The sequence below is a fragment of the Anomaloglossus baeobatrachus genome, chromosome 1 (genome assembly GCF_048569485.1).
Source record: "Anomaloglossus baeobatrachus isolate aAnoBae1 chromosome 1, aAnoBae1.hap1, whole genome shotgun sequence".
Taxonomy (NCBI): Eukaryota; Metazoa; Chordata; class Amphibia; order Anura; family Aromobatidae; genus Anomaloglossus; species Anomaloglossus baeobatrachus.
The window spans coordinates 389,117,309-389,141,679 of NC_134353.1; the positions used below are offsets into that span (position 1 = coordinate 389,117,309).

Here is a 24,371-nt window from a genome sequence, read left to right on the forward strand (position 1 = left end):
TATGACACCTTTATCTGGATTTTTGGTCAGCCTACATACATTCGTGTAGAGATCCTTACCTTACATAAAGATGCTGTTGGAGCCGGTATGTCATTCAAACTTTCTAGCCACAGCGAATTATTGGTTTTTAGACAACCCTTATTGTTACAGTTTTTGGAGCCACTTGCCAGGGTTATCTGTCCGAGCACATTGCTCTTTTTTGGACCTGGACTCAATGCAGCTGTCTGCACTATGTAACATGATCACTTTATCTGACATATCTTCATCTACATACTTACAGTTACAGCTTTATTTTATACGATCCATCACACTTTAGGGCCCCACTCCTTAATGGTGCTTCAAAATTTAAGCAGGTGTTGTGCTGCTTAGTGGGGATCATTCAAGGATTCCTACCTGAGCTCTTCCAAGATTATCATACTATCCATTGTGTCATACTTCAGGCCTCATGGTCACATATTCAGATTCCTATTGTAGAATATTGTGCATACTTACATCCCTAACCTATTGAAATTACTGTTATGCCACAGTCTCAAATGGAAGTCTTCAGGTCAGCGTAACTCAAACTGTCCTTAAGATGCACCTTACGACTTATCTTGACTTGCACATATTGCTAATTCCCAGTCTCTCGCACTTCTTCTTTTAGGCAATAAACCCTCATACCTCAAATGGCAATCTTTCAAAGTTTCCCAATAATGCTACATTGATACACATGCCTTACAAATGGAAAAATCCCTCCCTGTTCATTAAAGAGTTATTCCTATTTTCTAAATTGGGTAAATTTACCAAAGACTTAAAAAAATTAAGCAATTTTGCAATGTACCCATTAAAACATCGCCACATTATCTGTCAACTTTTAATTTTTTATTCTATTTTTTAGTATTTTATTGCCCAGGGGACAAGCCACCTTTGCTGTCTAGCAGTTTTGGCTGAACATGCACAGCTCTTACAAGCTATTTCATAGTGAGCTTGAAAACACCAAGGCTGGCAGGGAGTGCTGAAGCACTATATTGTACTCTGGAGCCCAGCCAGCTTCAGTTACACTGATTTCTGATAATGAGACAAGTTGCCTTGTATAACAGCATCAGGACTGTGTAGTTCAGGCCAGCTTGATCATGCAGTTTCTATGAACTGTCAAACAATCAAAAAATCAGGAGTGCTGAACTCCCAGCAATCAGGAAACCAGGAGCAGAGAAATGGTGCATTTGTGATAAAAAATGTAATGGATTAACCCTTTAAAGGGAACCTGTCACCAGATTTGTCCCCTATGAGCTAGAGCTACCACTAGCAGGGCTGCCACTAGGAATTTCAGGGCTCCTGACTGGCATAATTTTGGGGCCCACTTGAGACTCCACCCCAGCTCCGCCTCCATCCCTGCTCCACCTCCACATAAGCCAATAAATGAAGCGTGAAGGGGCCCCCCTTTTATTGGGGCCCCGGACTAGAGTCCTGTTAGTTTCCCCCTGGTGGCGGCCCTGCCACTAGTAAGCTGTTATATACAGTATTCTAGAAAACTATATATAAGAGCCCAGGCCGCTCTGTATAATGTAAAAAACAGCTTTCATTATATTCACCTGTGAGGTGGTTGGGTCCAATGGGCATTGCTGGTCTTGCGTCTCCTCTTTTCTTGTGATCATCGGCCTTCTTCCCTGCTCTGTGTGGATGATGCACCCTATGTCCCAGAGTCCTCCAGTGCGCTCCTGCGCTTGTGCACTTTTCTCAACACTGCTGAGGGTAGATCAAAATATTGTAGTGCGCATGCGGTCTTTGACCTTTCCCTGCGCATTACATTACTTTGCTGTGCCCGCAGCAGGGCAGGGAGAAGTGTGCATGCGCAGAAGCACAATGCAGGACACGTCATCCACATGAAGCAAGAAGGAGGATGACGATCGCAAGTAGAAAGGAGGCTCGGACAGAGACCAGCGATGGCCATCATACCGGACTGCCCCCCTAGGTGAGTTTAATAAAAAGCTGTTTTTTACATTATACAGATCGCCCTGGGCACTTATATACAGCATTCTAGAATGTTATATATATATGGGTTTACTGGCGGTGGCCACAGTTTATAGGGGACAAATCTGGTGACAGGTTCCCTTTAAGGAACTTGTACCTTGTCCCCCCACCCCACCTCATTGTAGATGTAAGCTCTCATGAGCAGGGTTGTCTTTTTTGCTCTAATTATTGTATTTTCTATAACTGTTATTTGTTTGCATATGAACCTCCTGAATTGTAAAGCGCTGTGGAATAAGTTGGCACTATAGAAAAAAAAAATATTATTATCATTATTATTATAGTAAGGAAGTACTAGATTGAATGGATGAAAAATTCAGTGCCAACAAAAGTGAAACTATGTTTGTCTTCTCAACTTGACAAACGTGGAATAACTTAAATTCTTAATACATGGTAGATGTGAGCAGCTAGAAGGCTGCTGTCTTCACTAGCTTCATTCTTGTAAAACTTTCTTCTCCTACAGTTCAGAAGGAAACTCACATGTGTTGAAAAACAATGCTAAGTAGTGTGTGGCTTCTACATCTGTGTGAAAAATCTGTGTGGCCGAGAGGTGAGCAGTAAAGTGACTATTCATTTCTGAAATTTCTTTTAAACTTTTGTCTGTCCTTTTTGGTTCAGCAAAATGGCTGCTATCTTGCTGAATTCGCGAGCAAATTCTGGATAATATGGATTTTTGTAGAGTTCAAGTAGATAAAAATTCAACTTGAATATATTTGCTCAACTCTACTGTACTCTCTCATAGTTGATGTTTATTTTAGCAGAACATATGGCAAATAGATACTACATTAAGATAAAAGCAGGGGCTGATTACAATATCCATCAGATACAAGACTTCACAGTGTTTTCATGTTAGCACTGGATGTGTGGGACAGGACATCAAGAATAGATCATGGATATATTGCAAGATTTTCCATTGAAGTCACTCTAATGTTATTTAGAACGGCAGCCTAATAGCTTATTAGCGGGAGAGAACACTTAATGTGTGCCTCAGGTGTTGCCGCTAACAAGTAAGTCACTTTGTATCAGCTGGGGAATGTAGATATACTGTGAGGGCACTACATTGAACCATTTAATGGGAAATCACTACATATTATAGTAGCAGCCATATGAAAGAGACTTAAAACATCTCATTCACATGCTACAGAAAAAATCGATAGTTTAGAAGAATTTCAATGGGTAATATGTGTAGCAAACCTGCACCTTCTCCCCAGCAACATACACAGCGGTATTTACTGCTTCTTAATCCTATTAATAACATTTTTTGTGAGTTTTTAGATGATATTATGGGCTTGCAGTTGTAATATGCGGACATATGGCAGAAATATAAAAGCAACACTTTTGTTTTTGCTCCATTTTTTATGAGATGGACTCAAAGATCTGAAGGCCACGTCTCACTAAGCAACATCGCTAGCAACATCTCTGCTGAGGCACGACTTTTGTGACGTAACAGCGATGTTGCTAGCGATGTTGTTGTGTGTGACATCCAACAACAACCTGGCCCCTGCTGTGAGGTCGCTGGTTGTTGCTGAATGTCCTGGACCATTTTTTAGTTGTTGCTCTCCCGCTGTGAAGCACACATCGCTGTGTGTGACAGTGAGAGACCAACAACTGAATGTGCAGTGAGCAGGGAGCCGGCTTCTGCGGACGCTGGTAACCAATGTAAATATCGGGTAACCAAGAAGCCCTTTCCTTGGTTACCCAATATTTACCTTCGTTACCAGCATCCGCCGCTCTCATGCTGCCAGTGCCGGCTCCCTGCTCCCTGCACACATAGCCAGACTACACATCGGGTAATTAACCCGATGTGTACTCTGGCTAGGAGTGCAGGGAGTCAGCGCTAAGTGGTGTGGGCTGGTAACCAAGGTAAATATCGGGTTGGTTACCTGATATTTACCTTAGTTACCAAGCACAGAATCGCTTCCACGCGTCGCTGCTGGCTGGGGGCTGGTCACTGGTTGCTGGTGAGATCTGCCTGTTTGATAGTTCACTAGCAACCCGTGTAGCGACGCTCCAGCGATCCCTGCCAGGTCAGGTTGCTGGTGGGATCGCTGGAGCGTCGCTTAGTGTGACGGTACCTTAAGACTTTTTTCTGTACACAAAAGGCCTTTTTCTCTTAGCTCTTCTCCTTTACGGAGACAATCCATTCACCTCATAGGTGTGATATATCAGGATGCTAATTAGGCAGCATGATTACTGCACAGTTAGGCTGGCCACAATGAAAGGAAAGGCCACAATAACGTGCAGTTTTTCAGTATTGAGGGTGTCAGGAGGGAAGGGGGGGGATTGGTGGTCAGAAAACCAGCCAGGATCTGGCAACACATCTCCTTCACATAAAGTTGATCAGGTTGTTGATTGTGAAATGTTGGTCCACTCCTCTTCAGCTATGTGATGTTGCTGGATATTAGCAGAAACTTGAACACACTGTTGTATAAGCTGTTCTAGAGCATCTCAAACATGCTAAATGGTTGACATGTCCAGTCAGTCTGCTGGCCATGCATGAACTGGGATGTTTTCAGCTTCAGGAATTGTGCACAGATCCTTGTAACATGGGGCCGTGAATTATCATGCTGCAACATGAGGTGATGGTCATGGATGAATGGCACAACAATGGCCTCAGGATCTCGTCACGGTACATTTGAGCATTCAAAATGGCATTAATAAAATGCACCTGTGTTTATTGTCCATAATATGCCTGCCCATACAATAACCCCATCACCACTCAATTCATAACGTTAACGTTAACATCAGCAAACCACTCACCCACACAACACCATACACGCATTCTACTATCTGCCCTGTACAGTGAAAACAGGAATTCATCCATGAAGAGAACACCTCTCCAATTTGCCCAATTCATTGTCAGTGTCAATGTCGGTTACGACAATGAACTGTAGTCAGGTGGAGGCCCTGATAAGGACTAAGAGCATGCAAATGAGTTTCCCTAACGCAATTTCTGACAGTTTATGCAGAAATTCTTTGATTATGGAAACTGATTATTGCAGAACCTGTCCAGGTGGCTGGTCTCAGATGATCTTCGAGGTGAAGGTGCTGGATGTGGAGGTCCTGGGCTTTTGGGGTTACATGCGGTCTGCGGTTGTAAGACTGGTTGTATCTATTTTTGCCAAATATGCTGAATAACCTTTGGAGTCAACTTATGGTAGAGAAACGAACATTCAATTCACGGATAACAGCTCTGGTGGACATTTCTGCAGTCAGTATGCCAATTGCACACTCCTTCAAAACTTGCGACATCTGTGGCATTGTGCTGTTTGATCAAACTGCAAATTTTAGAGTGATCTTTTATTGTAGCCAGCCTAAGGCACACCTGTGCAGTAATCATGCTGTCTAACGAGCATGTTGATAAGTCACACCTGTGAGGTGGATGGATTTTCTCGTCAAAAGAGAGGTGCTCAGTAACACATATTGACAAATTTGTGAACAATATTTGAGAGAAAAAGACCTTTTATGTACATAGAAAATCTTACATCTTTGAGTTCAGATTCTGAAAATGGGATCAAAAACAAAAGTGTTCCTTTTATATTTTTGTTCAGTGTAGTTCCCAGATCTACTTTCAATTGCCTAGATATCTTGGTTTCTACAAATTGATTTATATAACTCTCTTTAAAGGGAAGCTATTAGAGATGACCGAATACCGCAAATATTTGGCAACGCCCATATTTGTCGAATAGGTCGCCACTATTCGGCAATTTGCGAATATTCGATGCGCAATGTAAGTCTATGGGAAACCCAAATAGTAGCCGAATAGCAACTATTCGGGCTTTCCATAGACTTACATTGCGCATCGAATATTCGCATAGTGGCGAACTATTCATCAGATATTCGCGAAGCTGAATATTGCCGAATATTTGTGATATTCGATCATCCCTAGAAGCTATCACTAGGTGTTCAATATACAAAGTACGGCTGCCTCTTTTAAGGTCTCTTGTACAGTACTCTAATCTTTGCCTAAGTCCCTCTGCATAGCATAAAAAATACTTTTTTTTATTATCTCACCATACAGTGCAGTCAAGTCTGTTGGGCATCACTGTATTTTCTTCAGTGCCTCCTCTCTTGTTGAAATCACCATTCTCCTGTTTGCTTGATGTGGATGATGCATTCTACATGATCCACACAGTGTCTCCTAATTGCGCTCCTCTGCAAGTGTAGTTTGCTCTGCCGTGCTGAGGGCAGAGCAGGGTACTGTTAATGCACATGCACTGCTTTACTTCTGGGTCACCAGCACTCTTTGGCTTCTCTCGGTGAATATGCATTACAGTACTTTGTGTTGGTCTCAACAAAGCAGAGTGAAGTTCGCCTGCAGAGGAAACAGATTGAGTGTCACTGTGTTGGGTGACATAGCGCACATCACCTACATGGAGCACGAAAGGAGGACGGCGATTGGGACAAGAGAGAAGCCTCTGAAGAAAAACCAGCATCACCCATCGGACTTGACTGTACCATATGGATGCAAATAAAAAGGTATTTATATGTATAGGGGCTTGGCGACTTATAAACAGCTTACTAGAATACTGTAAAAGAGGCCTTAATGGTTGTGCTGTACTTTATATTGGGAAAACCTGGTGACAGGTTCCCTTTAAAAATCTTGTTCAAGATAATTTATTTTTCGGGAAAATTTTGTTGCTATAGAAAAAAAAGACTCAACTATAGTTGTCGTCTCTAAGCCCAGTGCTCCCTGTCCTTCGCTGCCCAAAATTGTTGATAGGTGATCTTACACAAACAGCACAAGCAACTGCTGAAGCCAGTCACTGAGCTCAGTGGCTTGTGACTTCTGCATTGTAAGAGCTATAAGCTCAGTGATTCGCTGCAACAGTCATGTGTGCTGTAGTCATAACATTACCGCTGCAGCCTGTTAACACAGACTGAATCAAAAGTGGAGAGGCAGTTCTGGACTTGTGTCTTGGACAATTCTTTAAACTTTTATTTTAAAGGGAACCTTTTAGGTTCCCCATGGCCCAGGAACCACCAGCAGCTATGTTTATCTGTCATGACTGCTGTTGGCCCCTGCAGGGTTAAGTCTGGTGGGCAGGGCTTGCTCTATAAAGCCTCACTCCAGGACTCACGCTGCTTTGTCTCAGCATGGTTTCCTGCGGAGCATCGTCAGTTATAGTCTTGCTTCACAGAGTGATAGCCTGGTCTTTGTAAGTGCTCTTGATTCTGCCCCCCTCTGTCGTCCGTCCTCTAACTTCAAGCCTCCCCATCCAGTCCATCCTCCTGACTTCCAGCTCCTTCCTCCACTCTGTCTTCCCTGCCTCTGGCCTCCTCCATTTCGTGTCTACCTTCAGTTTATCGCTCTTGCTCCCAGAAACCTGTTCCTTTCCAGTTCTCCTCCTCCCACGGTTTGATCTTCCGGTTCCAACTTTGGCTAGTGACTGTCTTCGTCTCTACTCACCCTCATCTCCTGACGCTACCTCCTGGTCTCCGATCTCCGGCTTGCCCCTGATGCTCTCTCCCCCTGCTCCCTGGTACTGCGAGACCTCAAGGCTTTGACCCTGCTATTACGACTTCTCTTTGTCATCGGTTAGTTTTACTCCTGGTTTACCTTGTGTTTCCAAAACCTGACTTTCTTTCACCGGTGTTCTGTCTCTCTCTAGTAGTTACATTACATTATCTATCTAAATTCCCTAACAGTCCCTTTATTACATTGCACTCATAAACAGATCTTTAGAAAAAGTATTTGTAAACTCTGTGTATGATATGTAAATGAACACTTTGAATAGCTGATGGGGCTTTGGTTTTCCCAAATTAGTCAGCCCACTCAGAATGCTATCATGGCCCTGTAGGTGTGATAAAATGACAAGAGCTGACATCATTGCCTGCGCTATACAAAGCTTGCGTATGCGCAAGGCTTTGTTCCCTCGCTTCATTGAGCTACTGAAGCTGGGTGTAGGCGTCCCGGCTTTAGAGAGGCACATTGTGCATGACTGGTGTAAAGGTAAAGCAAAAGTAATCGAAAAAGGTAAGTATGAGACCAAGCAAGGGTCTAACATTTTCCTTGACTGAAATATTGATGGAGTAACATAAATCAAAATGATGAAAATAACAAGGTTATTTTCACACTTTGATAAACTTATGTAATGGATATTCACAAAGACATACTTCTAGTGAATAATTTTTAGTTTTCTATACATTACAAAATAATATTTTAAATTTAATAAATACAGTAGACATTTAAAGGGGTTCTAATGTATTAGTAAAGAGTGCTTAGATCCAATTTCAATCGTAAGGCTAGAGATTAAGGGCATGTGCACACGCGTGCCTATTGCATGCATTTATGCTGCGTCTAGCACTGCAGCGTAAATGCATGCGTCCTGCGTCCCCAGCACAATCTATGAGGATTGTGCATAATCCATCTGCATGTTGCATTTGAGAGCGCAGCGATTTGGATGCTGAAATTTTGATCCAAATTGCTGCGTTCAAAAATGCAACATGTCACTTCTTTCAAGCGCTTTGGATGCAGGTCCCACTCTGTCTATGGGAGAGGCTGCATCCCAAGCGCATGAATTCAGCATTTTTTATGCAGAAACGCTGCATCTATTATGCAGTGTTTCTACAGCGATATGAATCGCACATGTGCTGTCAAATCACTGCAGAATTTTCTGCAGTGACAAGACGCAACATGCGCACATGCCCTTAGGAGCATACATTTTTTGTGTACAAAATAAAACAATAAAAGAAATCAACATTACATGTGAGATAATGAAGCATTTATGCTTGACTTTAAACATATTGACCACAATATATGCATTACAGGGAATCTGTCATCAATTTTTTGCTACCTCATCTGAGAGCAGCATAATGTAGGAATAGAGACCCTGAATCCAATGATGTATCACTAAAGGGTACTTTACATGCTGCGATATTGGTATCGGTTGTGCGTCATGGGCAAATCACTGCCCGTGGAGCACAACATCGCTTACACCCATCACACGGACTTACCTTCCCCGCGACGTCGCTCTGGCCGGCGAACCGCCTCCTTTCTAAGGGGGCGGTTCGTGCGGTGTCACAGCGACGTCACACGGCAGCTGTCCAATAGCAGAGGAGGGGCGGAGATGATCGGCCGTAACATGCCGCCCACCTCCTTCCTTCCTCATTGCCAGTGGACGCAGGTAAGGAGATGTTCGTCGCTCCTGCGGTGTCACACATAGTGATGTGTGATGCCGCAGAAACGAGTAACAACCAGCGGCAAGCCCCACCAACGATATTTGGTAAAGGAGCGACGTGTCAACGATCCATGATTTTTGACGTTTTTGCGATCGTTGAACGTCGCTCCTTGGTGTCACACGCTGCGATGTCGCTAACGGCGCCAGATGTGCATCACTAACGACGTGACCCCGACGATATATCGTTAGCAATGTCGCAGTGTGTAAATGGCCCTTTGGTTTACTGGGTGCAGGAGTTGTAACACTTCTTGCATGCAGTATCTAATAAAACTCAGAAAGTTAACCCTGCCCACACCACAGTTCTCTGTGTACAATGTCTATTGACAGTAAATTGCTAAGCAGTGCTGGAGGCTTGGTTGGACCAGGGCTCACCTAGTCCTGGCAGTAATAATCACCTGGTCATAAAAGCTTCATTGTAAGTAAACGGCAGTACACAGCCTAAAAAGAAACATCACTGATTTCCTTTTCTTGACGTTTACATTATGCTGTTGTCAGATTACATAGCAAGAACCTGGTGATAGATTCAGATTAAATTCACAGACCACAGAATTACGGTACATTCACGCATGTAATTTCCTGTCATGTGTCATCCATATTGCCTTCATTTTGCATCTGTGTTGCATCCATTTTTTACATCCTTAAAAATTGAAGGAGGTAAAAATTGTGACCTTTTTATTTATACATTAAGTTTTAACAATGGATCAATGAAAAAGAATGAAATATGGATGGGACTAAAAGGAACAAGAATGAACTTGGTGTTTCATGAACTTTTAACAGATCCCCATAAACTACAATTTAAAACAGATGAGAACAGGACTTCCGCTGAGTCTCATGGATCAATAACACAGATCTGTTTTTAACCCCTTCATGAAATGTCATACATATACTGCATATGACGTGTCCCTGCCATCGATGCAGACTCGCATGGTGATGGTAAATCTAATCAGCTATCATGTGGCTGTTAACCTGTTAAATAAATCTCTGACAGCGTGATTTAAAATACATCGGTGGGTAGACCATCATTCCCTGCTCCCATGAGCACTCCCATTGCATCATCGTTTGGAGCCGATGGGTTGTCATGACAGCTGAGGGTCAGCTGATGACCTCTGTGTCTGTCATTACGATCTTCCTATGAATGCTGGCTGGGAGCCAGTCTTCATACAAGATCATAGTTTTTGCTATATAGAACAGTGCTGATACAGTTTCAAGTCCTCTAGAGAAACTGCTATATACAATGAAAAGTGGAGAAAAAAATGAAAAAATAAAAAAACACAAACGTTCTGTTCAAATAACCCCCCCCCCCCTTGCACCAATGAAAATAAGATTATTAAAACAAAATGCACATATTTGGTATCGTTGCTCTCAGAAATGTCTGATCTATCAAAATCTAAAAATATAAATGAATCTGATTAGTAACAAAAAAAAACTTAATAACACGAAAAGTATTTTTTTTTGTCTACCGCAACATTAAAATAAAATGTAATAAGATACAATTAAACCATCAAACCTAACCAAATAAGATATCAGTAAAAATGTCAGCTCAGGCTACAAAAAATAAGCCCTGACACAGCCCCAGATCCTTAAAAATAAAAACACTATGGGTCTCTGAAGACGGTAACACGAGAATTTTTTTTATTTACAAAATGCAGATTTTTTTACACCACCTAAATAATAAAAAAAATAATATATACATGCTTGGTATCTACATACTTGTAATGACCTGGACCATATAGTGAATATAGAGCAATCCTGCCAAGGATCGGGTCGGTTCCGGATCACCAAACCTGCCTGAGATCACTGATCAGATCGGTGATCCTAGCCGATTCAATCATTGAGCCTAACTGAACCCATTAAATTTAATAGTAGGCAAAAGTGATGTGTTGTAAAATGGTGTGTGTGGGGGGGACTGTAAAAGAAAGAAAATAAAAAAGTTAAAGCAGTACATACTTACCAAGTCCCAGCAGTTGCAGCACTACTTACAGATCCACGCATACATATTCACTGCTTTCCCCTTTCCCCGGCGTCTATGATTGGCTGCCGCTGGACCATGCCCCCACCCTCTGAGACACCGTTCGTGATTGGTTTTAATAATAAACCCTGTCTGTGTCCTTATACTGGTGATAAATAAATAAAAATATTGTAGGGTCCATTGATACCAGCACAGATAAAGCCACAGCTACAGGCTGCAGCCCCATCTGTTCGCTTAACATGGCTGTGTATCAAAAGAAGAGGAACCGCATGCAGCTTTTACATTTTTTTTAATTTAAGTAAATAATTTAAAAAATAAAAACAAAAAAACCCAGAGTGCAGTTCCTCCCAATTTTGATACTCGGCAGAGATAAAGCCTGAAAGCTGGGTGCTTGTATTCTCAGGCTGGGGAGACCCATGCATATTGGCCCCCAAACCTAAAAATAACAGCCTGCAGCTGTCCAGGATTGTCACATCCATCAGATGCGACGATCTCAGTAGTTTACCCAGTTCATTGCGACTGATCCTATAAGTAAAAAGAAATAATCACAAACACAAAGAAAAATCCTCTATTTAAAAAAAATTAAAAAACACCCTCTTTCACCAATTTATTATCCCCCAAAACACCCAGGTCTGATGTAATCTACACTACGAGGTCCCACAACGATTTCAACTCTGCTACATCTGAAGGCACAGCGCATGGCCATAGAACATGACTGCCCGTTGTGGGCTTCAGGCAGAGACTGAACTTCAGTGATCAGTGGAGACATTACTCAGGTTAGTTTTGGTCACAGCTGGAGGTTCCCATAGCCCTCCACCTATGACCCCACGTAACCTGACCTTAGGGGACCTCAATGAACTCAATGACCTTACCTGAGAAGGTCACAAGTGGAGGGCCGTGGGAACCTCAACTGTGACCGCAACTAAACTAAGTGATGTCACCGCTGATCGCTGAGTCACAATCTCTGCCTGAAGCTCACAGCCAATGGTCATGTTCTATGGCCACTTGCTGTCAGTTCAGATGTAGCAGATCTGGAATCATTGTGAGATCTTGTGTGGATTACATTAGACCTGGCTCTTTTGGGGGTTAATAACGTGGCAAAAGAGGGAGTTTTTTTGTATTTTATTTCAAATAAAGAATTTTGTTTGCGTTTATTTCTTTTCACTTACAGAGTAGTAATGGGTGGGGTCTCATTGACCCTCCCGATTACTAATCTAGGGCTTAGTGGCACCTGTGGGCTGCCATTAACCTCTTATTACCCTAATTGCCATCTCACCAGGGCAATCGGGAAGAGCCAGGTAAAGTTCTGGAATTGTCGCATCCAGTGGATGCGACAGCCTGGGCAGCCGCAGGCTGCTATCTTAAGGTTGGGGGGCAATAACCATGGGCCTCCCCAGCCTAAGAATTCCAGCTCCCAGGCTGCAGAACCCCGCCGTGCTCTTATCTTGGCTGACTATCAAAATTTGAGGGGACTGCACGCCATTGTTTTAAAATTATTTAATAATTAAAAAAAAAAAAAAAACAAACTGCATGCAGTTCCTCTTATTTTGAGCTAAAATAAGAGCACGGCTGGGTGCTGCAGCCTGTACCCATGGGATTTATCTGTGCTGGTATCAATATGTAGGGGAATCACACTGATTATTTATTTATTTTACACCAGCAGTATAACTATATATATATATTTTTATATATATATATATATAACTATAACTATATATATATACTTTCCAACTTTTGAAGAATAGAAAGAGGGACAAATTTTGCGGAGCATACAGTCAGCTGTGGCAAATTTTGGCCACCCCCTAGCCACACACTAAACCACTCCCATTTGCAGTAAGGCAGCACATGCCCTGGACTGTTCATTCATTCATAGCAGCCAGAATGTTCTCATATTTATATAAGCTTCACTATATAACATACAGTCAGGGCCAGAAATATTTGGACAGTGACACAAGTTTTGTTATTTTAGCTGTTTACAAAAACATGTTCAGAAATACAATTATATATATAATATGGGCTGAAAGTGCACACTCCCAGCTGCAATATGAGAGTTTTCACATCCAAATCGGAGAAAGGGTTTAGGAATCATAGCTCTGTAATGCATAGCCTCCTCTTTTTCAAGGGACCAAAAGTAATTGGACAAGGGACTCTAAGGGCTGCAATTAACTCTGAAGACGTCTCCCTCGTTAACCTGTAATCAATGAAGTAGTTAAAAGGTCTGGGGTTGATTACAGGAGTGTGGTTTTGCATTTGGAAGCTGTTGCTGTGACCAGACAACATGCGGTCTAAGGAACTCTCAATTGAGGTGAAGCAGAACATCCTGAGGCTGAAAAAAAAGAAAAAATCCATCAGAGAGATAGCAGACATGCTTGGAGTAGCAAAATCAACAGTCGGGTACATTCTGAGAAAAAAGGAATTGACTGGTGAGCTTGGGAACTCAAAAAGGCCTGGGCGTCCACGGATGACAACAGTGGTGGATGATCGCCGCATACTTTCTTTGGTGAAGAAGAACCCGTTCACAACATCAACTGAAGTCCAGAACACTCTCAATGAAGTAGGTGTATCTGTCTCTAAGTCAACAGTAAAGAGAAGACTCCATGAAAGTAAATACAAAGGGTTCACATCTAGATGCAAACCATTCATCAATTCCAAAAATAGACAGGCCAGAGTTAAATTTGCTGAACACCTCATGAAGCCAGTTCAGTTCTGGAAAAGTATTCTATGGACAGTTGAGACAAAGATCAACCTGTGCCAGAATGATGGGAAGAAAAAAGTTTGGAGAAGAAAGGGAACGGCACATGATCCAAGGCACACCACATCCTCTGTAAAACATGGTGGAGGCAACGTGATGGCATGGGCATGCATGGCTTTCAATGGCACTGGGTCACTTGTGTTTATTGATGACATAACAGCAGACAAGAGTAGCCGGATGAATTCTGAAGTGTACCGGGATATACTTTCAGCCCAGATTTAGCCAAATGCTGCAAAGTTGATCGGACGGCGCTTCATAGTACAGATGGACAATGACCCCAAGCATACAGCCAAAGCTACCCAGGAGTTCATGAGTGCAAAAAAGTGGAACATTCTGCAATGGCCAAGTCAATCACCAGATCTTAACCCAATTGAGCATGCATTTCACTTGCTCAAATCCAGACTTAAGACGGAAAGACCCACAAACAAGCAAGACCTGAAGGCTGCGGCTGTAAAGGCCTGGCAAAGCATTAAGAAGGAGGAAACCCAGCGTTTGGTGATGTCCATGGGTTCCAGACTTAAGGCAGTGATTGCCTCCAAAGGATTCGCAACAAAATATTGAAAATAAAAATATTTTGTTTGGGTTTGGTTTATTTGTCCAATTACTTTTGACCTCCTAAAATGTGGAGTGTTTGTAAAGAAATGTGTACAATTCCTACAATTTCTATCAGATATTTTTGTTCAAACCTTCAAATTAAACGTTACAATCTGCACTTGAATTCTGTTGTAGAGGTTTCATTTCAAATCCAATGTGGTGGCATGCAGAGCCCAACTCGCGAAAATTGTGTCACTGTCCAAATATTTCTGGACCTAACTGTATTGCTTATTTTGTGTCTGGAAGGCCGTGTTCACACATTGTATAAATCCTGTGGGGGGTTTTTTCCTGCCACTGTCCACACCAAATTATACAATAACACTCTTCTCTGATTATTCCTTTTTTGCTGCATTTTTTTATGCCTTTTCTCCATTATTTGATACGTTTTTTTTGCAGATGTGAATATGCGTTTTTGCACTTACAAAATTATCCGCAGTTTTTTCCACGATTTTTTTAAAGCTCCACGGAGAAACCTCTAGAGGAAAAAAAAAAAACACCAAAACCGCAGCGTTCAGAAGTATCTTTTCATGAAATCACATCCACCTTGCTTGAACAGCAGAATAAATGTACAAAAAAACAGCAGAAAAAAATGTGGCATTTATGCTACATGTGAACATGGACTAAATGTCCAAGCAAAGTGGATGTGATTTCATGAAAATACGCTTCTGAACTCTGCACTAATGGTGTTGTTTTTCTCTATAGGATTCTTTATGAAGCCTGAAAACACCACAAGTGTAAAAAAAAGTGCTGTTACATTTTCAAACACAGAATCAAGGCTTTTCTGTTGTATTAAAAAAGCATTAAAAACCCAGATTCACATTTGCACTAAACTTGTATCAAATATCTGGGAAATCGCATAAAAATGCAGCAAACACACAGATTGCTACTGCGCTGTGTGGTGCAGACACATAGAGAAAAAAAGCAGCATTTATTCTGTGTGTGAACATGGCCTCAGCATTACATTTTTATTACATTTTTCATGGATTTAATAGAGAAAAAATAATCAGCTGCGCCATGTTTTTACTTAATTTACCGATATTCATAAATAATCTGATCGCTGTGTTTGGGTCCTTACGATTACAGGGACACTAAATATGTCCATGTTATTTGCTGATATGTGATGTTTATTATTTTATAAAAAAAAAGCGCAAAAAAATTTACAGTATTCAAATTTTTTTTATTATTTTTAGGAATTTTTATTTGAAGTAAAAAAAATCTTTTCCTCTCCCTCTAGAACACACGACATACAGTGAAGAAAGTATTTATTTGATTACTTGCTGATTTTGTAATTTTGCCCACAGACAAAGACATGAACAGTCTATAATTTTAAGGATAGGTTAATTTTAACAGTGAAAGATAGAATATCAAAAATAAAATCCATAAAATCATATCATATAAATTATATAAATTTATTTGCATTTTGCAGAGAGAAATTAGTATTTGATCCCTCTGGAAAACAAGACTTAATACATGGTGGCAAAACCCTTGTTGGCAAGCACAGCAGTCAGACATTTTTTGTAGTTGATGATAAGGTTTGTGCACACGTCAGGTGGAATTTTGGTCCACTCCTCTTTGCAAATCATCTCTAAATCATTAAAATTTTGAGGCTTGGCAACTCAGAGCTTCAGCTCCCTTCATACGTTTTCTATGGGATTTCTATAGGATGGCCCCTCCATGACCTTAATGTGCTTCTTTTTGAGCCACTTCTTTGTTGCCCTGGCTGTATGTTTTGGGTCATTGTCATGCTGGACCCATTTTTAACGTCCTGGTGAATGGTAGTAGGTTGTTACTCAGGATTTTACGGTACATGGCTCCATCCATTGTCCCATTGATGTGGTGAATTAGTTCTGTGCCCTTAGCAGAGGAAAACCCCCAAAACATAAAGTTTCCACCTACATGCTTGACAGTGGGGATGGTGTTCTTTGGGGTCATAGGCAGCATTTCTCTTCCTCCAAACACGGCGAGTTGAGTCAAGGCCAAAGAGCTCAATTTTTGTCTCATCTGACCTCAGCACCTTCTCCCAATCACTCTCAGAATAATCCAGGTGTTCATTGGCAAACTTCAGACGGACCTGTAAATGGGCCTTCTTGAGCAGTGGGAGTTTGCGGGCACTGCAGGATTTTAAGCTATTATGATGTAATGTGTTACCAATGGTTTTCTTGATGACAGTGGTTCCCCCAGTGTAGTTTTAGGGTGATCTTTCACCTTCCTCATGATCCTGGATACCCCACAAGGTAACATTTTGCATGGTGCCTCAGAATGATGTCGATTGACATTCATTTTGTATTTCTTCCATTTACTTACTATTGCACCAATAGTTGTCTCCTTCTTATCCATTGTCTTACTTATGGTTTTGCAGCCCATTCCAGCCTTGTGCAGGTCTTTGATCTTGTCTCTGACATCCTTAGAAAGCTCTTTGGTCTTGCCCATGTTGTAGAGGTTAGAGTCTGACTGATTAATTGAGTCTGTGGACAGGAGTTCCTTACACAGGTGACAATTTAAGACAGCTGTCTTTAATGCAGGTAACAAATTGATTAGGAGTGTGTAAGTGGTCTGTGGGAGCCAGAACTTTTAATGGTTGGTAGGGGATCAAAAACTTATTTCTCTCTGCAAAATGCAGATAAATTTATATAATTTATACAATGTGATTTTCTGGATTTTATTTTTGATATTCAAGCTCACACTGTTAAAATTAACCTACCCTCAAAATTATAGACTGTTCATGTCTTTTTCAGTGGGCAAACTTGCAAAATCAGCAAGGGATCAATAATTATTTCCTTCACTGTAGAGATGCTGCTCTGTACAATGGATCTCTATGTCTAGTGTAATCTGCTGTGAAGTCACGGACAATAATGCAGGTTCATCTATATAAAATCCTCCCTCTGACTTCATCATAGCTTGTGGCTGAACATCTAGGGCTGTTGGCCACATGTTTGAAAGTTGCTAGTTTGATTCCAAGTAGTGCTGAAAACAAAGAATTTTTTTTAAATGTTTTTTTTCTCATTTCCTTATAGTAGTTTTATAGGAGTAAAAGAATCTGACTTTTCTCTTTACCTACATAGAGATACAGTATACTGTATATCTATCTATATCTCTATGTAACCGAATAATTTACTTCTGGCTTCTTAGCCTGCAATACAGGTCAAAATTACCAAATCCTCCTGTAGATGTCGGTACAGGCAATGGCTCAATGGTAGAACTGCTCCCTAAGGAGAGCTCACAAGATCATTAGTTCTAGATCTGCCTGGGAAACCAGAGCAGATGAAAATTTAAATTATGCACTGAATTTAGTTAATTTATTCATTTCACTGAGAGCAGATGCCGCGACAAAAGCAGTGACCAATGGGACTGCGGGAGAGAGCCCTCAAATCGGGACAGTCCCACTGAATCCGGGACAGTTGGGAGGTATCATATAACACTGTCAGAGAGGGTGTGGGTGCAGTCTGACTGCAGCCAAATACAGATGCTGTTGGGCAGGGAAAGCAGTGAATTAATTATGAGGGATAATTATCAGCCCTGGAAGAAGCTGCGTGCAAACTCGGTAAGTATATACTGCTTTAACCCTTTTGATTCCTTTTTTTTTTTTTACAGTAACCAATCACAGACATGCCAATACTTGACATGGATGGCTGTAATGGGCAGGGAGAGGATGTTTTTTGCCATCCAAACCTTTACCGATCCTTGGCAAGATCGCTGACTTGTGCGGTAAATGTTCGGATGTCTGATCCCGATCTGGCCAAAATCGTATGGTTGTAACATTTTCCGATCTTTGTCATTCGGGATCGCTCATCTATAATAGTGAACATAATTAATTAAAAATAAAATGTGGAAGTGCGCTTTTTTTGGCAATTTCAGCGCACCTGAATTTTTTTTACCGTTTTCCAGTACACTATATGGTAAAATAAATGGTGTCATTCAAAAGTAAAACTCGTCCAGCAAAAAACAAACCCTTGTTTAGCAATTTTGACACAAAGATAAAAAATCCCGTCTCTTGGAAAAAGGTAAGGAAAAAAAGAAAAAAAGAAAAAAATACGGAAAAATGTCAAAGTCATGAAGGGGTTAAAACTGATCTGTGTATGTATCAAGTGTGCTGACCAAAATTGTGTCAGCACACTTGATCCATAAGTCAGTAAGTCAGTGTGCTGACTTACAAAATTGGCAGTACAAAGATTTGGATGTGTAAACGTAGCTTTGGACTGTGGCTAAACCGATTTTACACTAAACTGTGGACTGTGTATCTTTGACTGTGGACTGACTGCAGCGCTGATGTCTGATAAACTGACTGAAGCCTTTAGTGAAAATCTACATTCTGGCAACCTGCAGACATGACCCTGTGGACAATGATTACTTTCATTTGCAATCATTTTAGCTGTCATTAGGAACCCTATAAAAGAGCATTAAAATAGGTAAAACTTCTCGTTGACAGACATGTAATTGAGAGTGTCTGTGCTTTCCTCTAAATAAAAAACGTGTACATCACATCAGTACGTCCCGGGAATTTCAGTATGGAGACTAAGTTTTTTTTGTTTTGTTTTTTTTTACACAAGTCAATGAAAAAGTTTTATTAATGCTCAGTTTGCTAAAACTTTAGAACCTCTTTAAACAATCTAATTGACATGAAATACACTGATCCATTAGAACCAACAACATAAATATTTTTCTTTTATTTAAATTTTTGCTGTATGGTTTGGTACCTTATACAAATCAATTAAATTAAAAAAATAAACTGTACAAACAAATATTTAAAAAAAAAAAGTTGTGTAAATTAAGTTGCATTAAACAAAAGGTACCACAAAGATACAGCAATGGCTAAAGAAAATATCATCAAAGGTCCACCAGTTATGTAATATGCTAGGTAAATGTTTAATAAATATAAGAAATTCAATTAGGAATTACATTTGATAAGCAAAATTTAGTTTTACTCCCATACTTGTCTCTCTGAAGGGCTCTAAGCGACAGCATGAAGAAAAGGAAAGAAAAAAACAGTAAGTAAGCTTACTCAAACAGTTGGAATATTTGTAACAGAACATGAGTAGTTCTAGTGGACACCGTAAAGAATATCAAACCATTATTTCATAAATCCTTTAAAATAAAGTGCCAATTATTACTAAAATGAGTCTTTATGCCATGGTTTGCATCATCTTATTAGATCAAATAAAAAAATAATATATTTACTTACATATTATATTGGCATACCAACAGGATATATCAAAGGGATGTCATCGTTTCAGCAAACAATGTGTATTCATTGAATAATTATATCAGTTGCACACAGTATACAACTTCTTTCCTTTTAGTCATTCACTAGTAATCTGTTCTGACCTTATACAATCACACAGAGCGTCAATTTTAATGATTGACAAACCAGGCAAATGCTCAGGGGCCTAGAACAACAGATCCATAGTAGCAACTTGAGATTGTAATCAAAAACATTCCTTGCTCTAATCCCTTAAAGGGATCCTGTCATGTGTAAAAATGCTAGCAGCATTCTGGGTTTAGTCACAGGGGTGGCACTGGCACGGGTTTAGTCACCTCCCTGTATATGAAGAGCGGCGGCTGTAACCGTGTCCCCCACACTGACTGACAGCTTCTTCTAATGCTGACCGGTTGTCAGTCAGTGCGGGGGTGCAGTTACAGCTGTCATTCTCCACACACACAGCGGTGACTGAACCAGTGCAGGAGCCACCTCTATGACTGAAACTGGAACACTGCTGGGAGGATTAAAGAAAATTTCCTCCCGGCAGCAGGGTTTAATGTTCAGGTGCCCGACAGCTCCAGAAGGCTATTAGCCTGCACATTAACCCTATTAATGTGCAGGCTAATAACCTATTAATATTAGTGAGTTATTACGGTAGCAGTTTTACACATGTCAGATTCCCTTTAATGATGAAGCCTATTTCTTCCATAAGGACCAAACATTCTTTTTTCAATTTTTCACTGTGATACTCCAGAAGTCATCAGTCTGTTATTCATTCATTGATGTAACTGTAGGAGGGCTTGTTTTTTATGGAAGATGAGTTGTATTTGTCAATGACACCTTTTGGGGATGAATATGAACTTTTGATCAATTTTTATTGTGCTCGTGGAGAAGGAATAAGAAAAAAAAAAAGAAAAAAAACAAAAAAACAAAAATGTAATTCTGGATTTTAGTTTATTAAATATCATTATTAGTCATTTAGCATATGTATACAGTATATATATATATATATATATATATATATATATATACAGTATATATATATATATATATATATATATAATATAGATATGCATGCGTGTTTGTATATATACAGAGAGAGGGAGCGAGAGATATCTACATAAATATATGGATATAGATGGATATTACATATATATATACATATATATATATATATATATTTATATATCTGCATACATCACCACATATGCATATATGTGTGTGTGTGTGTGTGTGTGTGTGTGTGTGTGTGTGTGTATATATATATATATATATATATATATATATATATACAGTGCCTACAAGTAGTATTCAACCCCCTGCAGATTCAGCAGGTTTGATAAGATGCAAATAAAATAGAGCCTGCAAACTTCAAACAAGAGCAGGATTTATTAACAGATGCATAAATCTTACAAACCAACAAGTTATGTTGGTCAGTTAAATTTTAATAAATTTTCAACATAAAAGTGTGGGTCAATTATTATTCAACCCCTAGGTTTAATATTTTGTGGAATAACCCTTGTTTGCAATTACAGCTAATAATTGTCTTTTATAAGACCTGATCAGGCCGGCACAGGTCTCTGGAGTTATCTTGGCCCACTCCTCCATGCAGATCTTCTCCAAGTTATCTAGGTTCTTTGGGTGTCTCATATAGACTTTAATCTTGAGCTCCTTCCACAAGTTTTCAATTGGGTTAAGGTCAGGAGACTGACTAGGCCACTACAACACCTTGATTTTTTCCCTCTTGAATCAGGCCTTGGTTTTCTTGGCTGTGTGCTTTGGGTCTTTGTCTTGTTGGAAGATGAAATGACGACCCATCTTAAGATCCTTGATGGAGGAGCGGAGGTTCTTGGCCAAAATCTCCAGGTAGGCCATGCTATCCATCTTCCCATGGATGCACACCAGATGGCCAGGCCCCTTGGCTGAGAAACAGCCCCACAGCATGATGCTGCCACCACCATGCTTGACTGTAGGGATGGTATTCTTGGGGTTGTATGCAGTGCCATCCAGTCTCCAAACGTCACGTGTGTGGTTGGCACCAAAGATCTCGATCTTGGTCTCATCAGACCAGAGAACCTTGAACCAGTCTGTCTCAGAGTCCTCCAAGTGATCATGAGCAAACTGTAGACGAGACTTGACATGACGCTTTGAAAGTAAAGGTACCTTACGGGCTCGTCTGGAACGGAGACCATTGCGGTGGAGTACGTTACTTATGGTATTGACTGAAACCAATGTCCCCACTGCCATGAGATCTTCCCAGAGCTCCTTCCTTGTTGTCCTTGGGTTAGCCTTGACTCTTCGGACAAGCCTGGCCTCGGCACGGGTGGAAACATTCAAAGGCTGTCCAGGCCGTGGAAGGCTAACAGTAGTTCCATAAGCCTTCCACTTCCGGATGATGCTCCCAACAGTGGAGACAGGTAGGCCCAACTCCTTGGAAAGGGGTTTGTACCCCTTGCCAGCCTTGTGACCCTCCACGATCTTGTCTCTGATGGCCCTGGAATGCTTCTTTGTCTTTCCCATGTTGACCAAGTATGAGTGCTGTTCACAAGTTTGGGGAGGGTCTTAATTAGTCAGAAAAGGCTGGAAAAAGAGATAATTAATCCAAACATGTGAAGCTCATTGTTCTTTGTGCCTGAAATACTTCTTAATACTTTAGGGGAACCAAACAGAATTCTGGTGGATTGAGGGGTTGAATAATAAATGACACTCTGAATAAACTTTTCACAATTTAAAAAAAAAAAAAATAAATAACATTCTTTTTTGCTGCAGTGCATTTCACACTTCCAGGCTGATCTACAGTCCAAATGTCACAATGCCAAGTTAATTCCGAATGTGTAAACCTGCTAAATCTGCAGGGGGTTGAATACTACTTGTAGGGACTGTCTACACACAAGTATACAGATTAGATACACCACTATACTATAGTTCTTACTGACACTGCCTTGCTAAACAAACTGAGGCTAAAGGTGCTGGACTGGCCAAGCATATCTCCGGACCTAAACCCTATTGAGCATTTGTGGAGCATCCTCAAATGGAGGCTGGAGGAGCACAATGTCTCTAATATCTACCAGATGTCGTCATGGAGGATGGAAGAGGATTCCAGTGGCTCATGTGAAGCTTTAGTGAAATCCATGCTCAAGAGAGTATTGGCAGTGCTTGAAAATAATGGTGACCGCACAAAATATTGACAATTTGGGCACAATTTGTCCATTTTCACTTAGAGGTGTAGAGGTGCACTTTTGTTGCCACCAGTTTAAACATTAATGGCTGTGTGTTGTGATATTTAGAGGGCACACCAAATTTACACCGTTATACAAGCTGTACACTGACTACTTTATATTGTGTCATATCTTCAGTGTTGTCCCATAAAAAGATATAATAAAATATTTACAAAAATGTTATGGACGCAATTACTTTTGTGCTATACTTTATCATTAATTAGTTCTGTCAGGGCATACCTCTGTGGATGTGTGCATTGAAGATGGTCTAGAAATGATTTTGTAATCTTTCGCATTCTCCAAATTTCCAGCAGGATGTCTCAAATAGGCAAGTTACAGTTTCGCTATTGTTCCTATCTATGCCCTCAACCTTTTCTTTCCTTTAACCACTTCCAATCAAACTGATGTGTCTGCAGCTTTCTGCTCAGGATTATGATGTTGTGGCTCTCCTACACATAACCAGTTCTCACATTACTACAAGCTCAGTTACCACTATTGTAGGGTGCCATTATTTCGGTATGGAAATCTATGGTCTAACAATTGCTCCAAAGTTAGAATAGAAGCCTATGATGCTGATGCCTGTCAGTAGAATTCTTGCAAGCAGATATTTTAAACCACATTACACTACAATTTGTAGTCCACATTATAGCGGCACAAAAGATAATAATAATAATAATAATATAATGATAATAATAATAATAATAATAATAATAAAAACACAAGAAAAATCAATGTCAAATTGCTGTTTTTGTAAGTTGCATGCCAAAAAAACAAAAATACACGAAAAAAAACAATAAAAAGTGATACAAAAGTCAATATCTCTGGAAGCATGTTTGTCATGAACTCGTTCAGTGTTTCCCTGTGTGGGAAGATTGGCTGTTCTCCTCATTACCTTGTGCACAGTGGATTTATTCTTTCCCCAAAATGGTATAAATGAAAAGTGTTTCATTCCACAGACCCTCATACAGACACATCAGCTGAATAATAAAAAGTCATTGCTCTCAAAATTTATGAATACTAAAAAAAGGAGAAAAATCTAAAAAATATATAGATATTGATATATTTTGTGTGTGTGAAAATTATTATTTGTGTAAGGACTCGTTCACATTTCTGTGTTTAAACACATATGTGAAAAATTGTTACCAGTGTCATCAGTGTTATGCATCAGTGTATTCGCCGTGTGTCCATTTTTACCATCAGTGTGCCATCAGAGTATGGTCCCTGTGTCTATTTTTACCCTCAGTGTGTCATCAGTATATGGTCCATGTGCCTGTTTTAACCATCATTGTGTCAATAATGTACGGTCCGTGTGTCTGTCTTTACCATCAGTTGTCATCAGTATACGGTCCCTGTGTCCATTGTTACCATCAGTGTCATCAGTGTTCAATCCATGTGTCCATTTTTACCATCAGTGTGTGGTCCGTGTGTCTGTTTTTACCATCATTGTTTTATC

General features: G+C 40.4%; 1 protein-coding gene across 14 annotated transcripts in view; it reads right to left on the bottom strand.

Annotated features, from left to right (window-relative positions):
- The window catches only part of ADGRL3 (adhesion G protein-coupled receptor L3), a 1,180,558-nt gene that overhangs the window by 114,780 nt on the left and 1,041,407 nt on the right, over positions 1 to 24,371 (bottom strand). For 4 of the 14 annotated variants that reach the window (XM_075352542.1, XM_075352544.1, XM_075352541.1 and 1 more), the window contains one exon: positions 19,434 to 19,451. The exons of 7 other annotated variants lie outside the window; for them this stretch is intronic. In XM_075352542.1, the coding sequence (XP_075208657.1) occupies positions 19,434 to 19,451 (18 nt within the window). Of the gene's footprint in view, positions 1 to 19,399; positions 19,452 to 24,371 lie in introns of all 14 variants that reach the window. 3 more of the 14 variants (XM_075352552.1, XM_075352546.1, XM_075352549.1) reach the window with 1 other exon arrangement.